Here is a 17737-nt window from a genome sequence, read left to right on the forward strand (position 1 = left end):
ATCGGTTGTTTTAATGTTCAAATGGTATTTCTGATTTGTTACTGTAAATTTTTTATTCCATCAATTCATTACGTAGATTACATTAATCTATATGAAAATTAAGGATTGAAAGAATTTTCAAAAATATCTGTAAACGTTAATAAATAACAGGTGGTATACGGGAAAATAGGTCGCTTATACTTTACGATTTTACATTACAAATTTATTTCGCAAAAGTAGCTTTTTTTACCTTCCTTTATACTGCAAGTTTTTTGTTATTATTTGTTAAACGGTTCTCGACTTCGAAAATTTGTGATCTGTTGTGAATACTTCTGAAAAAGAAATAAATAAGAAAATATACAGGCTGTAACATTAAAAAATAAATTAAAATTATTTATTTATAGAAGATAGAAACAATAATACTTTTAAGTCAAATTCATAAAAGAAACAAGTCATAGGTTGTATATATATAAATTCTTGCCAAAATTTATCATGTTCTGTCGGTTAACAATCATCATTTGTCTCAATTAATTTGACGATGAAATTATTTACATCGTTATATTATAATTAATGCTATGTGATTTTTTAGGAAATCAAATAACGGTTCAAAAATTTTAAAAATATTCTACGATATCTTTAGTAATCTTAATAAACTTTAGTTTGATAGAAATTTTAATTTTGTTAATTAAAGTATAAAATTTACATGAATATCTAAATATTAAAAAGTTTACGGAATAATAGTATAAAATACTATTATTTCCATCCAATTCGCGAAGAAAAGATTCAAATTCATTAAAAATAATCTTATCAACCTTAAACTCATTAAATGTAACTTCATCAAATAATAACATTATTACAAGGTAATGTGATCATTTTGGGATACACTGCATATTTTATATTTTTTTCACACAGACTAAGATATCCTAGCATCCAAACGAATTGAAATTTCTCACATTTCTTCTCTTTCGTAAGTGAGGCTATAGAGGGGCAAGGGAAAATATGATTTATTTCGACCTAGAGAAACAATTTTCACGAACATAGAACGGCGGTGCGCATCGGTCGACCGGCTCCTATGCGACATTTGTTTTGCACTTGTTCTCACGAGAGAGAGAATGTGCCACGATGAGAGCAGTCGCGGTGTTCCACCCTCTTTCCTGAATCTTATCCCAGGGGAATCCTGTTCCCGGCACGCGGAACGTGTGTCGCACGCTGCCACCGTGCACATCCTCTGAGCAACACACACAACAAAACGCTACATAGGCGTATCCTTTTGAATAAATTCTGTGTATAATGAACGAGACGTCGTGTCGATGCCGGAAGCACTGCAGCCTTTCCGTTGATAAATAAATGAACCAATATAGAAGAACATAACTTTGAAAAATATTTAAAAGAAAATTAAAAGAAAAGTTTTTTAGTTAAAGTAAATAACATGCTTATAAATTATAAAATGTATTTATTTATATTCTTCTGAATATTACACTAAATAAATAATAAACTCTTTTTTAAGCAAAAATGATCAATATTTTGTACATACGTAAATCATATAATTATAAAAAAAAACATTACTCACGTAGCCATTTCTTTGTCGATTTCGAAGATTATCTAAATCCATGATTTTTAATTAAAAATAGTAAAATTGTCGAATTTTTAAAAGAAAAGAATTTGCTAAGAGAAAACTTTCGCTCTCAAAATTACGCCATTGTTCGCTGAAGAGGTAACACGTACGTGAGATCGTGTGTGTCTTTGATATCAATATACGCACGAACGTGTCGGTCTCTCCCCTTGGTGGTCTGATACATATGTCCTTGATTTGTCCGGAGAATAATATTCTCTCCTGCAAAGTTGATTAAATATTGGTTAGTGATCTCGGACACCCTTCGCGGCCCAGCATCGCCTTTCGACCCCGCGAAGACCCGCAGGAATAGAATTTAATATTTCCGCGCCTGAAAACACAGCGGGCTATCATTTTTCTTTCATGCAAGGCTGGTACATCGGAAATTAACGATTTTTCTACTAGTCTCCAAGGAAAATATATAAACGATGCTTTACAGTTCAAGTGATATAAGTCAAGCTTAAGATGCTTTCAATTTTTACGATAAAACGAATGGAAATGATAATGCTCTGCAGTCATCTCGATTTAATTTTTATAAAACGAAGATTCAAAAGATGCGAACTTTTTATACATTATACCGTATGGACGCTCCTAAATTTTTGAGGCGAGTTCAATTATTTTGATTATTTTTCAAAGTATAATAGTTGAATAAATTAAAGAGATAAACCGTTTTGTTACATCTTGTTAATAAATTCAAAATAAAATAGTGTCACACAATCAAAAAATATAAATTAAAAAACAAAATTTTCCTAATCTCTATATTTGTGTTAATAATTTCGAATTTTCTTATCTATTGTTATTAATTGATGATTATGTCATAAGCAAATTACTTCGCCGAGGAAAAAATATGCAACACACATATACGGTTACTTTTGTATAAATTTTATTATAAAATATTGCATTGTGTTACTGTTTTCGATATTTGTCATATTCATGTAAAAGCATCCTAGTAGCACAATATATTGACCCAGTATTGACCCAATATATCTCCATCGTCAATAAATTGCTACTAGAATTATAAAGTCACTTTTGAAATATATACTACTTTTACATAAAGATGCAATATATATTTATATTTTAAATTATTTACAAATATATATATATATTTATATTTAATTTTGTCTTAAAAGTACGCTGTACAATTAAATTTTTGTAAACATTATACGAAAATCGATCAGTGTTTTACATAAATACAATAAAAGTATATATAATGAAAAATTAATTTTTTATAGGACGTATTTAATATCAATAGTAAATTTCAGTGAAAATATTATTTTTACCAAGTAGACAATTTTGTCGTGTTTTTAATTTAATAATATATTATAATAATCTATGTTCTATAGTATTCCAGTCTTCACGCTAAAAAAATTGTTAACTATTATACTACAGTTATCGAGACTATTTTATCACTACCAGTTAAAAGTTAAACAATTGATCTTTTAACAAATTTAATATCCCTTTTCTTCTCAGAAACAGAAGTTTATTTTTTAATTCATATAAATTTTGAAAGATATTTTTATTTTTGATGTTTAATCAATAAATTATTTAATGTTAAATAGTTAAAAAAAATTAAAATTAATTTCTTTTTTTAATCTTCTATAAAATTATCGCTAAGAAAAAACAAACTCAAAATAAAATAATATATCATTATAATTTTTGGTAAATATATGCATTTTAGGTGACACATTACCGATTTAAATATTTTTTACATATGTTGTAGAGGAGACTGTCTTGAATGATCTGCAAAAATTAAGTGAGGGACGGTATTGGTTTAGGAGATATAATAAATTAAAGTTCTATAATATGTAGAAGATAATATTGATATAAGAGATATAATATAATACAAATCTTTATATAAATGTTATTATCAAATTTTAAGCGAACTCCATCCCACTCTCAAGAGGAACACGATTTCCACATACAGTGATTTTATTAGAAAATTTTAATTTATCATATTACCTAAACCAATGTCGTCCCCCACTTAATTTTTTTTCATGAAATCACTTAGGACACTCTTCTCTACAACATATCTAAAAGATATACTTAAATCGGTGAGGTATCACCTAAAATGTATTATTTACCATAATTTTTAAACAATAATAGCGGAACATATATGGATGATTACCCTGACGAAAATAAAGTTTTATAAATGTTTTTTGGACGCTTATTTAAGCGTTTGCAGTTTGTTGAGTAGAATGTTTAAAAAGCAGAAATTGTAACGTTGCAGAGATGGACCAGTCATGTTACCTACAAATGCTCTGTAGCGTTTGAAGCGCCAAGTGGACCGAATAGAGTGATTTTTATTCTCGAGTCGGCAGTCGGAGTCGGCTGCTGCCTTGCTGTGATTGGTTGAATGATAGTTAGCAGTCCAAGTCAGTAGTCGAGTCAGAGTCGGAAGTCTGTAGTGTGATTACAGCTTAAGCGTTCTTATAAAATTTGCGTACAAACTCTTAAAAAAAATCATCATTGAACAGTTGTCAACGCTTTATAAAGTATTCATATTTTCGTCAGGATAAGACAATACATTATATATCTGTAATCAAAAGAATAATTACTTATTTAATGTTATACATGTATCTATTCATGGACACAAGAAATAACTGGACAGATTGAAATCTAATATTATAATAAATTCCAAGAATTTAAAACTATCAAAAACAGTAAATTATCAAATCTATAAAATATAATAGAATATGTATTATCGATATTACTTTTTATAGAATCTACATAAAAAAAGCAAAAAATTAAGAATAAGTCATTTCATTTAATTTGTTTCACTTAATTATTTAATTGGTTTCTCATAATCTAATATTTTAATTATTCCAGTGTAATTCTTATCCATTAAAATGTTATTTCCTTTAATTTTAAGTATATGCGGTTTAACACTTTTAACAGATTTTAATACCTTTAATATTGGTAATATTTTCTTATATATTAATAACGCAACGTGTACATATTATAAAAATATATTTAAATTTATTTTATTTACATTACTTCGAAAATATTACGCTTTGTCTAACACATTCAAAGCTAGTGTTAATAGCACAGCGCAATCAAGATTATATTTACTATTAGCGTTTTTTGGTCCGACCAGGTTTGCACTAATCTGGATTAAAAAATGCTTTCCTATTAGTTGATATTACACTCTCTGCTAATAGAAAAGTACGAAATGTCATTAATTCAACTTAAGTGCAAAACTGCTCGGGTCGAATATGCTGTAAGTTTCCTATTCTCTTTCCATTTCTTCCTTCTATCTTCTTTTTCAAATAGATAAATCAGTCCAGTCATTCTATCTTCATGTCCATGAATCCATTTATATAAATTTTATATGTAGATATCTATTAATATTTCTAACATCTTTTAATTTTAACCATTCCTTTTTCTTTATATTTTGTACATTATTATAATATATCGAGACCTTCTAACTTCTATAACCTGAGTTATTCGTGAAATACTACTGCACTTGCATAATGTTCAAGGATACGAATTATTTAGCCGAATTCTTTCGCAATAATGAGTGAACTATACTCGTTAATCAACCCAATATATTGAAATTTTTCGTACAAATGCAAAATAGATTTTTGATTGTTAACCTCCAATGATGAGATAGGGTTCAGATGTGACCCATGACTTCATCACACGATCAAAATTTCTTGTTCTCTCTACTACAATTATAATATTTAAAATCAATTAGTAAACTTATATATTTTTTTTTTGCTTGAATTGAAAACTGTAAGATTTATTCTTAAAAAATGATTAGATATTTCAACATATGCTTTAATCAAATAGTAATGCTTTCTCTTCTTTTATGAGTATTTTTTCTTATATAAACAAAGAAGTTATTATTTACTTTTTTATCCATTTTATACATTGATTAGATGAAAAATAAACAAAACAAAAAAAAGTTAGAGTCGGATCGTGACTCTTAACTTTCTTGGATAGGTCCTAAAAATCGTAATAAATTTAAATTCAATCTCCGATTTTGAAATTATACACGAAATCTCTTATTTTTATGTATACAACAATTCTAAACATATTTAACTGAATATTATTTAACATATTTCTGGAGCTTCCTAAGTCCACTGACACATCATTTCTTTTCTATTTTCTTTGTGTTGTAATATTATTTCAGGTTGTATTTCCCAACAGCACAAAATTTGCAGTAATATTGTTGGGATTTCGTTATTCACTGTGTGTACTGAACATGTATAATTTACGTAAACTAGATTGTCAGTACTCCTCAATAACAGAACACAGCTTTAAATTGTTAGTTTAACAGATTTTTAATATGAAATCACTGGATAATGACAATAGGCAACCAGACGTGATCGAGGATTATTGCATGTTTGGATAAATAGCGTAATAAGAGTTCTTAAACTGTTTTGAATTATACATGTTTGGGTCCTCTACGGTGTACGATTGGATCACGTTGGCCGGCACTGTTTTTTGATTGTGCACATTTGTTACCATGTATTGCGGCGTGGATACGACTTGACCAACAGCCGCTTCCTCTACCAGCTTCCTCGGAGAATAGATTAGTAGGGGCATAGACGCGTCGTTCTGCTGGGGTACATTATCTGTCGTGGACACCGCATACGCAGACGTTGTCGAACTGTTGGATAATTGCTGCGCCTTGCACTTCTTCGTATGAGCATATAACGAGCCAGCATTGTTGTACCTCTTAGTACAAAGCTTGCACGCGTACGGTCGTTGACCGGTATGTGTATACGTGTGTTCGTTCAGCGAGGTCAATCGTCGGAAGGACTTGGTACAGATGTTGCAATGATATTTGGCCTCACCAGTGTGCATAGTGATGTGCCGCGCCAGAGTATTGGCCCGGGCAAATGCTCTACTACAATACTGACAGATATACGGTTTCTCACCGCTATGAGTTCTCAGATGCAACTGTAAGTACGTGCTCTTGGTGAAGGCACGACTGCATACATTGCATACATATGGCTTGATACCAGTATGTGTACGCATATGCGCCACCAGCGAGCCACTCTGAGCAAAGCATTTGCTACATTTTTCGCAAAGAAACCGTTTTTGCGTGTCCTTCACCCGTTTATGTCTTTCTACGTGGTTTGCCAAAGATTGAGCTTGCGCGAAGGCCTTTGGACAAAGCATGCACTTATGTGGCCTGTTGTGTCGCTCCTATGAAAAAACAAACCTGTTAGAGCTACGTTGTTAGAGATGCATATTTTTGTAGAAACAAATAGAGATATAAACCAATTTAATTTTTATTGTAAATTACAAACACAAGAATTATAATAAACATGGTTAGTTCGCAAATATTTTTACACAAATACAAGGTATTCTATAAATCGTGACACAATCGGGAAGAGGTTTAAAATTTTATTCTACGTTTTTTATTTATTTTTTCATATAGAATCACTCTATTCCTAATTGTAACATGATTTCTAGAACTGTATAATAAATGTACATATAGAATTCATACATAAAATAAACTTGCCTTCTTTCGGTTTTCGGAATTCTCATTGATTTTGCTCTCGTTATCCTCCTCGTCATCGTCTTCGTCATCAGTGTTGCCGAATATTTCCTCTTTGTGTTTCGATTGTTCATGATCCTTCAGCTTGTCGATTCTTGAAAATCCTTTACCACAAGTTGAACAATTAAACTTCAAGCCGCTGTGCGTTGAGATATGCCTCTTCAGATTTCTCTTTGTAGCAAAAAGTTTACCACACTGAGTACACTGAAGACTTTTGATCGGTAAATCACTGTCATCGTCATCCTCTTCTTCTTCCTCCTCTTCAGATTCATTTTCTCTGAATGTTGACATCCTATCTTTTTGTTCACTTGTCACATCATTTGTAGATTGATCAAGTATATCATTCAATGTATTCACATTGTATTCAACATGACTTTTGGCATGAGACAAAAAGGATTTTTGATATATGAATTGTTTCGAGCAAACTTTGCATGTAAACTTGAAGTTTTTCTTCTCTTCCCTTGTGCTATCCGTCATAGTACCACTTCTAGTAACTTTCGCCAACACTTTATTTGCCTTTCTGTCATCTTGTGACGCTTTATCGTCTGGCGGCTGAATCTCGTGACACATAATCATGTGATTTTTCAATTTGTTAATATTCGAAAAATGCTTGTTGCACATAACGCATATGTAACGTACATATGCATCTGTCTTGTGTTTGTGTATGTTCATGTGTCGCTGCAATGCAAATTTTGTTGCAAATGATTTGATGCAATGCAAGCACTTCTGTCTCGTTGTTCTGCTTATAAGTGGTTTTTCCTCGTCATCACTACAATTTGTGACGCTTTTTGTATTCATTTCTAACACTATGGTTTCCTTTGAAATGCTGTGGTCATCCAAATTTTTCAGCAACATATTCTTAGCTTCAATTTTTAATATATCTTCTCTATTTTCGTCTGTTAAATTTCCTGATGTTTCATTATCTTCAGGTAATATCAAATCCTCTTGTTTAATGCATCTGTCTTCCATTATTGAACTAGACAATTGATCTGAATGATCGACAACTGCATCATCCATATGTGCTTCATGACATAAGGTTATTTCCATCATTTCAACATTATGTATATTATCTTTAACTGTACCATACAGTACATCTTTTTCACTTGATTCTATAATTTCTGTGTTTTGTATCTTATGAGAGTCACTTATATGAGAGTCATTGATTACCACATCAGACTGAACGGCAGTATCATTAAACACAACAATATTGTGAGACGAAGAAATGTTTTGCTCTATATGATTATCTTTTTTGCAACATACTACATTAGATATGGCATCCGCGATATCTTTGATTATGATGGTATCCTTCACATGTTTCACATTGTGCAACATAGGCTGAATCTGCAACTTCAGAATCTGTCGTAGTCTTTCGTCGGCATTTTGAATCTGGCATCTAAAGTTATAGGATACATCGAGCAAATGATTACAAGCTGAACAGATGTAAACTGGCAAGCCATCTCCTTCCAGTACCTGTAATTTATGAAAATTAATAATAGTTCTACTTTGTAAAAATATTTTGGAAGAAGAAAAAATGTTGTATGAAGTTTGGCTATGAAATGCTTTATTATAAACAAATGTTGAAATAGAATGTAAAATTCAAAATAAATAGAGTTTTTATTGTGCCGAATATGAAAGTGTACATTGCAAGTATAGAAAAATCAAATGTTTATATTTACATATTTACTATCTTTAAATGAATCAGTATTATTTCAACCGATATGTGAATATGATATTCATTCAGCTCAGAGACAATGACTACGTTCAAAAAGAATGGCTATTAGATTTCCACTATTAGGTAAAGTAGCCATCAAAATGCTAATGTTCCACCAAAATGCTCCGTTTTAATATTTGTTTTAATATTTGTTTAGTATAATATGTCTATGTTTCTGCAAGTTGTTAAATCCTGAGACACCCTGTATGTAAACATATATGTAAGTATTACTCGTTTAATTTTGAGAACTGAAAGAAAAATTTTAAAAATTGTATTAAATTGAAAGTTATTCTATATTAGTAGAAACAGGCATGTATTTCTGACAATTTCTAATCATAAGTGATAGTGTGAGTGTAAGCAACTTGTGTCATTGTTTACATCTTTACATCAGGAAGAAACTAGAGTGGTAAAACCGTAAAGCAGAATCGCTTTTTACGATCAATTTTACATTTAAATGAAAATAAAAGGTTGAAAGATATTGAATTCACTAAATATATTTATTTATAACAGTCTTATTTTAGTATGTAAATTGTAAGAGTTTATTTTTTTTTTTTGTTATTGAAAATGACTCAATTGAAGTAGAAATGTTTAATCGGTTTAATACATTTCATATATCTTATTGTAATTTAGATACTGTAATATGTTTATTTATGGCTCGTAATCCATTTTTGAAATATATTTTTAATTTTTAATTTTTTAGCCACTTACTAATATTGTTTTGAAAGATATTCCAAACAATCTTTGATCTCGAAACCCTTATTAATTTTCCAATGAAATCGGTATTAATAAAGAACTACACTGTTCAGACAAAACAACGACACTCTCACTGGCATAGAGGTCAACAATGAGTAGAAACCCTCCAAAATCTGAACGGGTTCAAGAACATCGCAGGTGCGACAGAAAAAACACCGGAGTATTATTCGATACAGAGGTAGCTTTCGACGCTTATTCAAAATAAAACTGGAGGAGATGAGAGAAAGAAAAAAGGGAGCTAACCTGTACGGCGGCGATGGCCATCAACTTCTCCGGTATCCCGCCATCGTTGCAGAATAGCTGGCACGCCTCCGGGCAGGATTTGAGACAGATGCGGCATTCGTCGCCCACGAGCTGTTCCACGCGTGGTATGTTATTCATCATGCCATCGCTAGGAACTGCCATCGATCGATACTAAAAATCTGAGATTGTGATCGGTTAATTCGCGAAACAATACAATCAGTCGTACATGCCACAGCACGATCGCCATTTGCTTTTGTTCGGACTCGCGGATCGACCGCGAACGGTTTCGATATTTTCGATAGATCGACGCCACGGTAGCCGTGGAAACTGTGCGGAGGGAAATTCGAAGAAAATTGCGGATTACAATTTCGATTAAGTATTACTTTCGTCTCTAATGTTTCTTCATCAACGTTGATTAACCTTTATGGATCTGATATTAATGAGCGGCCTGAACAGCTGTCGTGACGTCATGCAACACTGCACAAAGGCATGAGCTCGTGTTCCCGTACATACATATTACATGGAATAGTTTTACGTTATTTACAAATTTTTCTTAATATGGATAATAATGTACAAAAATATTCTTCAATATAAACATATTTATTCAGCTGTTTTTAACATAGAAAATATTTGTAATAAAATAGCTTTTATATATTTTTTTTTTGTAATTTTTGTTATTCTTGCTCTCTTTTATAGTATATTTAATATCATAAAAATAATTATATGGAATATAATTATATGAAATATATATGGAATATAATTCAACTTTTCTTGACATATTATGCATTATAATACAATCCAGTTTACCCATCTGTTTATTTCCACTCTGCTAATGTCTTATCATACCAGATATATTTTCCTTTTATGTCTGTATTCTCTGGCAACAATGCACAGTAAACAGGAGCTATAGCCCCTTCATCTGGTCTCAAAGTTCCCTTATGGTTTGTCATATCAGTATCTACGTAACCAGGATGTACTGCATTCACTGCAATATCTTCTCGGGAATCCATATTAAACATTTTTTGGTGAATACCGGCTAAAGCAGTAACACCGATTTTACTTGCCACATATGTTGAATTTGACCAACCAGCTTGTAAATGAGTACCAGATTTTGCAACACTGAAAATAAATGTAAACAAATATAAATCTCGAAAAACTTTTTCAAATTATAATCAATATGTAATTATTTCTGAAGAAATAATAAAGCTTACTTGACAAATTCGTGCATAATTTCGTCCAATTCTGCTTCAGTCAAATTTGGATCAGCTAATTTCTGTTTTAATGCCTCACCAGTAATATTAGATAGACGTCCAGCACTGCTCGACATGTGAACCACGCGGGCATGCAATCTGAGTAACGGATAGAGAGCAGTACACACTCTACGTAAGCTGAAGTAATTTACTCGTATTGTTTCTTCAGCTTGGACCCCAAAAGATTCCGTAGCATTAACCTGTAAATAAGTAAATTTTAATATACCTTCTAATAATTTTTTTCTATCAAACTTTATCCTCACAAAATCATTCCGTTTTAGATTAAAATATATAAATATATTCATCAATATAAATATATTCATGTTCTTTTTTGCTATGTATATTTAGTATTCTATCATTCTTTTGTATATTATGAATTGAAGAAGACTTTGTGCAGTCACAACATATTACTTTATGCGTTAATTCTGAATATTATTAAACATTAAATTAGTTGATCGTCTTAATATCTTGTAATCCTTTTGTTCTAGCCTTACTAACATTCCTTTTCGAGTGTTTTGTACTCATTTGCACTTACTAGCATTTGCTAATATTTTATATAAATATGAATATGAAAGAAACATATTTTCTCTATTTAAAATCAAATTATTTCTTTTAAACTAATTATGTTTTTAAAAAATAGAAATATATTTGTCAAATTTACATTATATCGTTAATGTTAATACTAAAATACTATATTAACATATACTTTATTGTATATATATCAATAATGTGTCACTGATTATTTTAACTGATTATTTTAATTATTATTAATAATATATCAATATCTTTAATTACTTTAAATGCTATGGCGGCATTGTTAACCAGCACATCAAGACCACCATATGTATTGTGTAAGTAATCCCGGAATGTATTAACACTGTCGTCATCATTGATATCCAATTGATGGAATTTTGGATTCAAGCCTTGTTTTTTCAGTTCACTGACAGCATTCAATCCACGAGTGGTGTCGCGAGCTGTTAAGTAAACATTTCCATTGTACTGCTGACAGAGAGCTTTCACAATAGCAAAGCCGATACCCTTGTTTCCACCAGTTACCTAAACAATAGTATTACACTTGCCAATCAAAATCTATAAATCTATGCTTTACAGTTACATGTTATATTTCTATGTCTAAAATAAAACAAATATTTGTTTAGATACTGGAGAGAAAGAAAAAATTAATAAATTTCGATGGTTCTCAATTATATAAAATAAAAACATATTCTTTGTAGTTAAAATTTTTGTACATGCTTACGCTTTCCTCTTTTCCTTTCTAATATCTAATATCAGATGCTTATCATTATGTTATCTAATTATGGAAGTATTCTATGTGGTTCCCATTCATTATCACACAATTTTTAGTTTTATATCTCAGAAAATCATACATTATTGCGAACACATTTTACTGCTTTGAATTTGCTGACATGCATTGAATATATGTTTAACGTTCCTACATTGGTATGTTATCTCAATGAGTATTGAATATATCAAGTTTTTTAAATGTTCCTATAATTAAATAAAGAATTAAGGCCAGGGAAAGATAGGGTATACGAAACTACTGGACTTCTCTGACAAATCCATTGCTTATTAAATGAATAGAAATATATTAAAAAAGCATCTTTTCTATTGACAATAAAGAATACGCTCCATTTTATATATGATAAGTTTGATGTATCATTTTATTCTTATTTTTTAATATTCAGTAAACAAGAATAAAATAATTAAAATTACATAAACTTTAAATGTTACAATAAAATAAAGTTTAATGACTCTCAAAATTTAAAATTCAAAATATAAAACCTATGTATTTATTCAATACAAGAATAAAATATTTATCCATGAAACCCACACTCAAAAATTATCTCACATTTTAACTCAACAACTCTGAAACAAGTCTTAACAGATATGTGTTTTAGACGATGTTCACTGGACTTTTTTTTTGTTTTGATAAATACTACTTGTTTTCTCAAAATATGTAATCCTTTTTTTTAAACAGCTGATATGTACTTATTTTATTTTAAGTATAACGAAATGCAGCTGCAAAGAATGATATGTTTGTCAATTAATTTTCAGGAAAAGAAAACACACACACACACACTCATCGCAATAGAAATATAAAGATTCTTAATTTGTTGTTACGTAATTGCGTAATTTATACATACCACAGCAACGCGTCTCGTCATTTTGTTTAATATACCAGAGAAGTTTCTCTATTCTCTCTGAATACAGTGTAACTAATAACACTGAAATATTCTGCTTCTAACCTATTTAAAGACTAGCTTTACAATGTATGTTTACTTCCTCTTTTCTTGGTTTTTACCACTTTATATCTCTTGCAATCTCTTGCGTATTTGTCTCTATCCTGTTTTTGCGTTTTTGTGGTTTCCTTCAAGATAATGAAGATATGGAAGTGCGGTTATGCGATCGAATGAAGTTGCTTCGAAACATTTTTTGATTGGTCAGTAAAATTTTTTTTCGATTGATCAATCATTACTTCGGAGCATCAGTAGCGGGAAAGTGGCAATGCGACAACTCGACCGATACACTGCACGGTGGTTCTTTTCACCATGTTCGCAACAGAATTACCATCGTAGGATATTATTACAGATTACAGACCTCAGTTAGAAGTCTGTACTGTGATAGGAACGTGAGCCGTGACGGAAAAGTGCGAAATTTGAAATATGCACTTGTATAATCACTGACTTGTAGTATACTTCTGTATACTATCAGTACTAAAAATCTATTAGCGAATATATAAGGGGTCATTTATGCATTATGTAAGATTAGTATACATATTAACAGCTGTTATACACAAAATCAGCAAAATTCAATGTAGAAGTCTATATAAATATTTTAAACAATACTCGCAATAATAATATTGTCATTTAATAGAATATTATTAAAAGAATTTAAGTAAACAATAAGCACGGCGTATTTTTAATCTTTATTGAGATATTTAAATACACATAAATTTATCCGTACATATAATTTTCTTACTGGGTATCATAAGCTTATATACATACAGACGATACCCTGTAATCGATAATACAATCGGAAAAGGTAATCCTACATAAAAAAATAAATCGAAAATGTACAATAAATTTTTTTACATATATATGAGGCTTCGTTTCCAAGAAATTCGTATTTTTCAACAATGGCTTTTCTCTTTGTAAGAATCTCATTAAATTTTCGTTCCAGCAATCTATCCGAATATGAATGAGAAAGGTAAGAAACAAATAAAAATGCTTTATTTAGAAAAATAAAGTGCGCTTGTGATTTCACATATATTGACCAAACTTAAATTAATTTTCCGTTTTTAACGACGCTACGCGCAATTATAGGATCTTGCATATATTTGTATACGCATTGATTTTCTCACGCTACGCTAAGTAATTGTACAACGTCAGTCTTTAACAAAACGCTCGTTTCTCGTGAAAATAATTCTCTCACTCACTTTCTCTCCTCTCTCTCTCTCTCTCTCTCTCTCTCATTCTGTTTACATTTTTTGTTACGTGCTCTCTCCATTAGAAAAATTCATTGCTTATTCCAATAATATCTAATATCTGTACATGCTTTACAACTTGGCACACACATCTCATACTCTTTCGCGATCCTTTAAAAGGTGCATGATACTCTTATGCAAATAACTATACACACGACTAATAACAGCCTGGTACTTAGAATCTGCTTTCCTGGGGCATACATATTTTACAATTGACAACGGTATCATAGAAGTTTCAACAAGAGATGCTAACAGTTAACATGTCAATCACATACGATGTTCTAAAAGTCGCATATTTCTCTGAGATATCCCTTTTATGCTTCATCTTTGAGAAAGATCAAATGACTTCTTGCGTATTTTTCAATAGTAGATACTATTTTTGCTGATATTTTTATTCAAAATCATCCTAAATTAACTTGAAGATAAATTAATGAATTTTTGTGTTATTCTCAAAATCTTATTATATTTTCTTAATAAGTTCTAAGTCTAATTTATACGACTTATAGGACAGAGTACATAAACTTTATGAATATTGTACATCCTACTGAATTTATAAGCGTCAAGCTCCATTGATAATGAATAAAATAAAATCACAGCTCCTTTACGTATAATGTGAAAAAAGGCTTTTCCCTGCATAACCAGTGAAATGTATGTAAGTATCAACTATGTATTTTCCACATTATCCATTTTCTTGATCAAAATCATGGCCTACATCGAGTACTGACCGATCAAGTACAAGTTTTAGAAAACAATACATAAATGTATAATATATAAACTTTTTTTGAACACCATAAAACTGTGCGAAACGTATCAAATATATAAAATTTAATTCTAGAACGTTGATATAAAACATCAATGTACAGGATGCTTTGCTTAGACGTATAACAAAGGAAAAATTCGTAACATACAAAGAGAGAACTAGTTGACAGGTGGGCGCTAATGTGAAAAGCAGTTCTGAAATTCATTGGAATTTTTGTATCTGGAAGAATATGTCATCGATAAAAACATTGTGGTAAGTTCAAAATTAATTGATGATAATTTCTTTTATTAAACGTCTAAGCAGAACGTCTTGTATATAACTTTATTAACTTCAGAAAATTATATAGCTATTGTGTAAAAACAAAAGCACATAATATCATATTGTGATGGTAATTAACAAAAATTTAATGAAATGGCACGCATTTGGAAATATAAAGATATAATAAAATATTTAAACATTTTAAATTAAAATTATAACATTTTATTATGCTTTCATAAAAAAATTGAAGATTATTTATAAAAATGAACTTGATAAAATCATTTTATAATTAAGTAAAATTATTTTTAAATCAACAAATTATACAGCTGTTTGAAAAGAAAAGGAAAGGAAAAGAATTGTTTTTTTCATAAAACAAACTCTGTAAAAATCTTAATGTCGACAAACCTTTTTAATTTACAAACGGGTTTTTACCTTCCCACAAAAATAAAAATACGTATGTTCAGGAATAGTTCAAGATACCAATAAGGATACGTTATTGACTATTTCGCGTGTCTTATAAGTTTGATTTGTAAGAGAGATATACACTAAGTGTGTGTAATGACGATAATTTCATGTTCTCGTAATACTTTTTTAATTCTTTTGCTAAAAATCGTACATCATGCGATGTTATGACTAATTCAATGTATGAACGCTTATAAATGTACACAGCGCTAGAACCTACAGTTCGATATGTACACAACGTCGCGATATCTTTCTACATAAATAAAGTAAAATCTATCAGAACAGTCTAACACACGCTAGTCCTCTGACAGGTATTCTAATATTAACATTGCTTGCTTTTGTCTCTAAGAATAAGTTCAAACGTATATTGGTTCATTAAGAATTAGTTGCACTTTATCGCGAGATATCAGCGAGGAAATTTACAAAGTTGGTTGCAAAATACGAAAAAAGTACAGTAAAATTATGATAAAATAAAGATATATCGAACAGAATTGTCGCTATAATAAAGTGTTTAGAAAACATGTTTAGAAAACAGTGTTTACAAAACTTTATAAAGCGTAGGAAGTATTTTCAAAGATTTCAGGAATTTTTTCATTTTTCTAAAATAGAAAACACAATATATTACATTACATTATCTACAAAATAAAATTTCGTATTAGAAGGTTAAATAAAAAAAAAATTTCTGTTTTCTTTGGATAATTATACAGAGCTTTGCAAAATTATTGGAATTATTATTTCAACCGAAAAAAGCTAAATCAATGCATCTAAATAATATCAGCAACAAAAAAACTGTCCTTTCAGTATTTTTAAATTGGTTTTATTGCTTTGTCATCATATGATAATATAATTAATATTTTTTAAATTTCTGCAAAATTAAAATGTAAATATACATATTGTAAATATTGTGACAATTCCGGAAATTTTTTGAAATTGCCTCGTACATAAATTTAAATATAACAGAACGTCGACATAACAAATATATAAAATATTTATAAGAATTATAGACATAGATCGTTTAGCCATTTAACAATTTTTCAAATGTTATTTCTGGTAACATTTCTTGGATATACTAATATCAAAATAACGTGTATAATTTTCAATATACTATTGTTCCAAGTTTTATGATAGAGCAAAAAAATTCTTTTATAAAATTTAATATATATTGAAATATCACAATTTTACAACATATGATTTTTATTAGAGTCCTAAGGTAGAAATGTTGAAACTTTTAAGAGAAGTAGCTCTGCAATAATCATTCCATTTACGATCAAAACCAGTTAAAAGAATCGATTTTTAGTACCAATATTTTACTTGAAGCAAGTGGAAAATCAAATTTAGCGTAATTCACAAACTCAAAAGTCGTTATACATTATATTTGCTGCTCTTTCACGAAGCATTGTAAAGTTACAAATATGATCCATTTCCAAAGTCTAATTTTACGCTTTTTGTTTTCTTTTTAATTTTGTCTCGTGAATAAAAATTAAAAAAAAAAGAAGCGAGATGCAAAGAAAAATTGCAAATTGTGGAACAAAAAACAGTATCAGAATCAAAATTCTTAGATCAGAGACTAAAGTCTACAATGACTATTATAATGAGCCTCATATATTTTGGATTTGGAGTGAGTTTTGTTTCTGAAACAGAGGCTAATTGCCTTGAATAAATTTGATAACACAATCTTATAATACAAGTTCACGTTTT

The 17737-nt window shown here is 29.9% G+C and overlaps 2 protein-coding genes across 2 annotated transcripts; both read right to left on the reverse strand.

The window, feature by feature from the left end:
- Nucleotides 1–5926: 5926 nt before the first annotated feature.
- Nucleotides 5927–9969, reverse strand: LOC108780663 (zinc finger protein 420). The gene is made up of 3 exons (XM_018548449.1): nt 9808–9969; nt 7050–8570; nt 5927–6742 (listed from the first exon to the last, which is right to left on the reverse strand). Exons 1-3 carry the CDS (start codon nt 9967–9969, stop codon nt 5927–5929), a joined length of 2499 nt encoding a protein of 832 aa, XP_018403951.1.
- A 539-nt stretch (nt 9970–10508) lies between these two features.
- LOC108782029 (carbonyl reductase [NADPH] 1) lies at nt 10509–13520 on the reverse strand. The gene is made up of 4 exons (XM_018550179.1): nt 13220–13520; nt 11853–12113; nt 11019–11257; nt 10509–10926 (listed from the first exon to the last, which is right to left on the reverse strand). The coding sequence occupies exons 1-4, from the start codon at nt 13238–13240 to the stop codon at nt 10623–10625; spliced, it is 825 nt and encodes a 274-aa protein (XP_018405681.1). The 5' UTR covers nt 13241–13520; the 3' UTR covers nt 10509–10622.
- Nucleotides 13521–17737: the final 4217 nt, after the last annotated feature.

This window comes from Cyphomyrmex costatus, unplaced genomic scaffold, assembly GCF_001594065.2.
Source record: "Cyphomyrmex costatus isolate MS0001 unplaced genomic scaffold, Ccosl1.0 scaffold123, whole genome shotgun sequence".
Taxonomy (NCBI): Eukaryota; Metazoa; Arthropoda; class Insecta; order Hymenoptera; family Formicidae; genus Cyphomyrmex; species Cyphomyrmex costatus.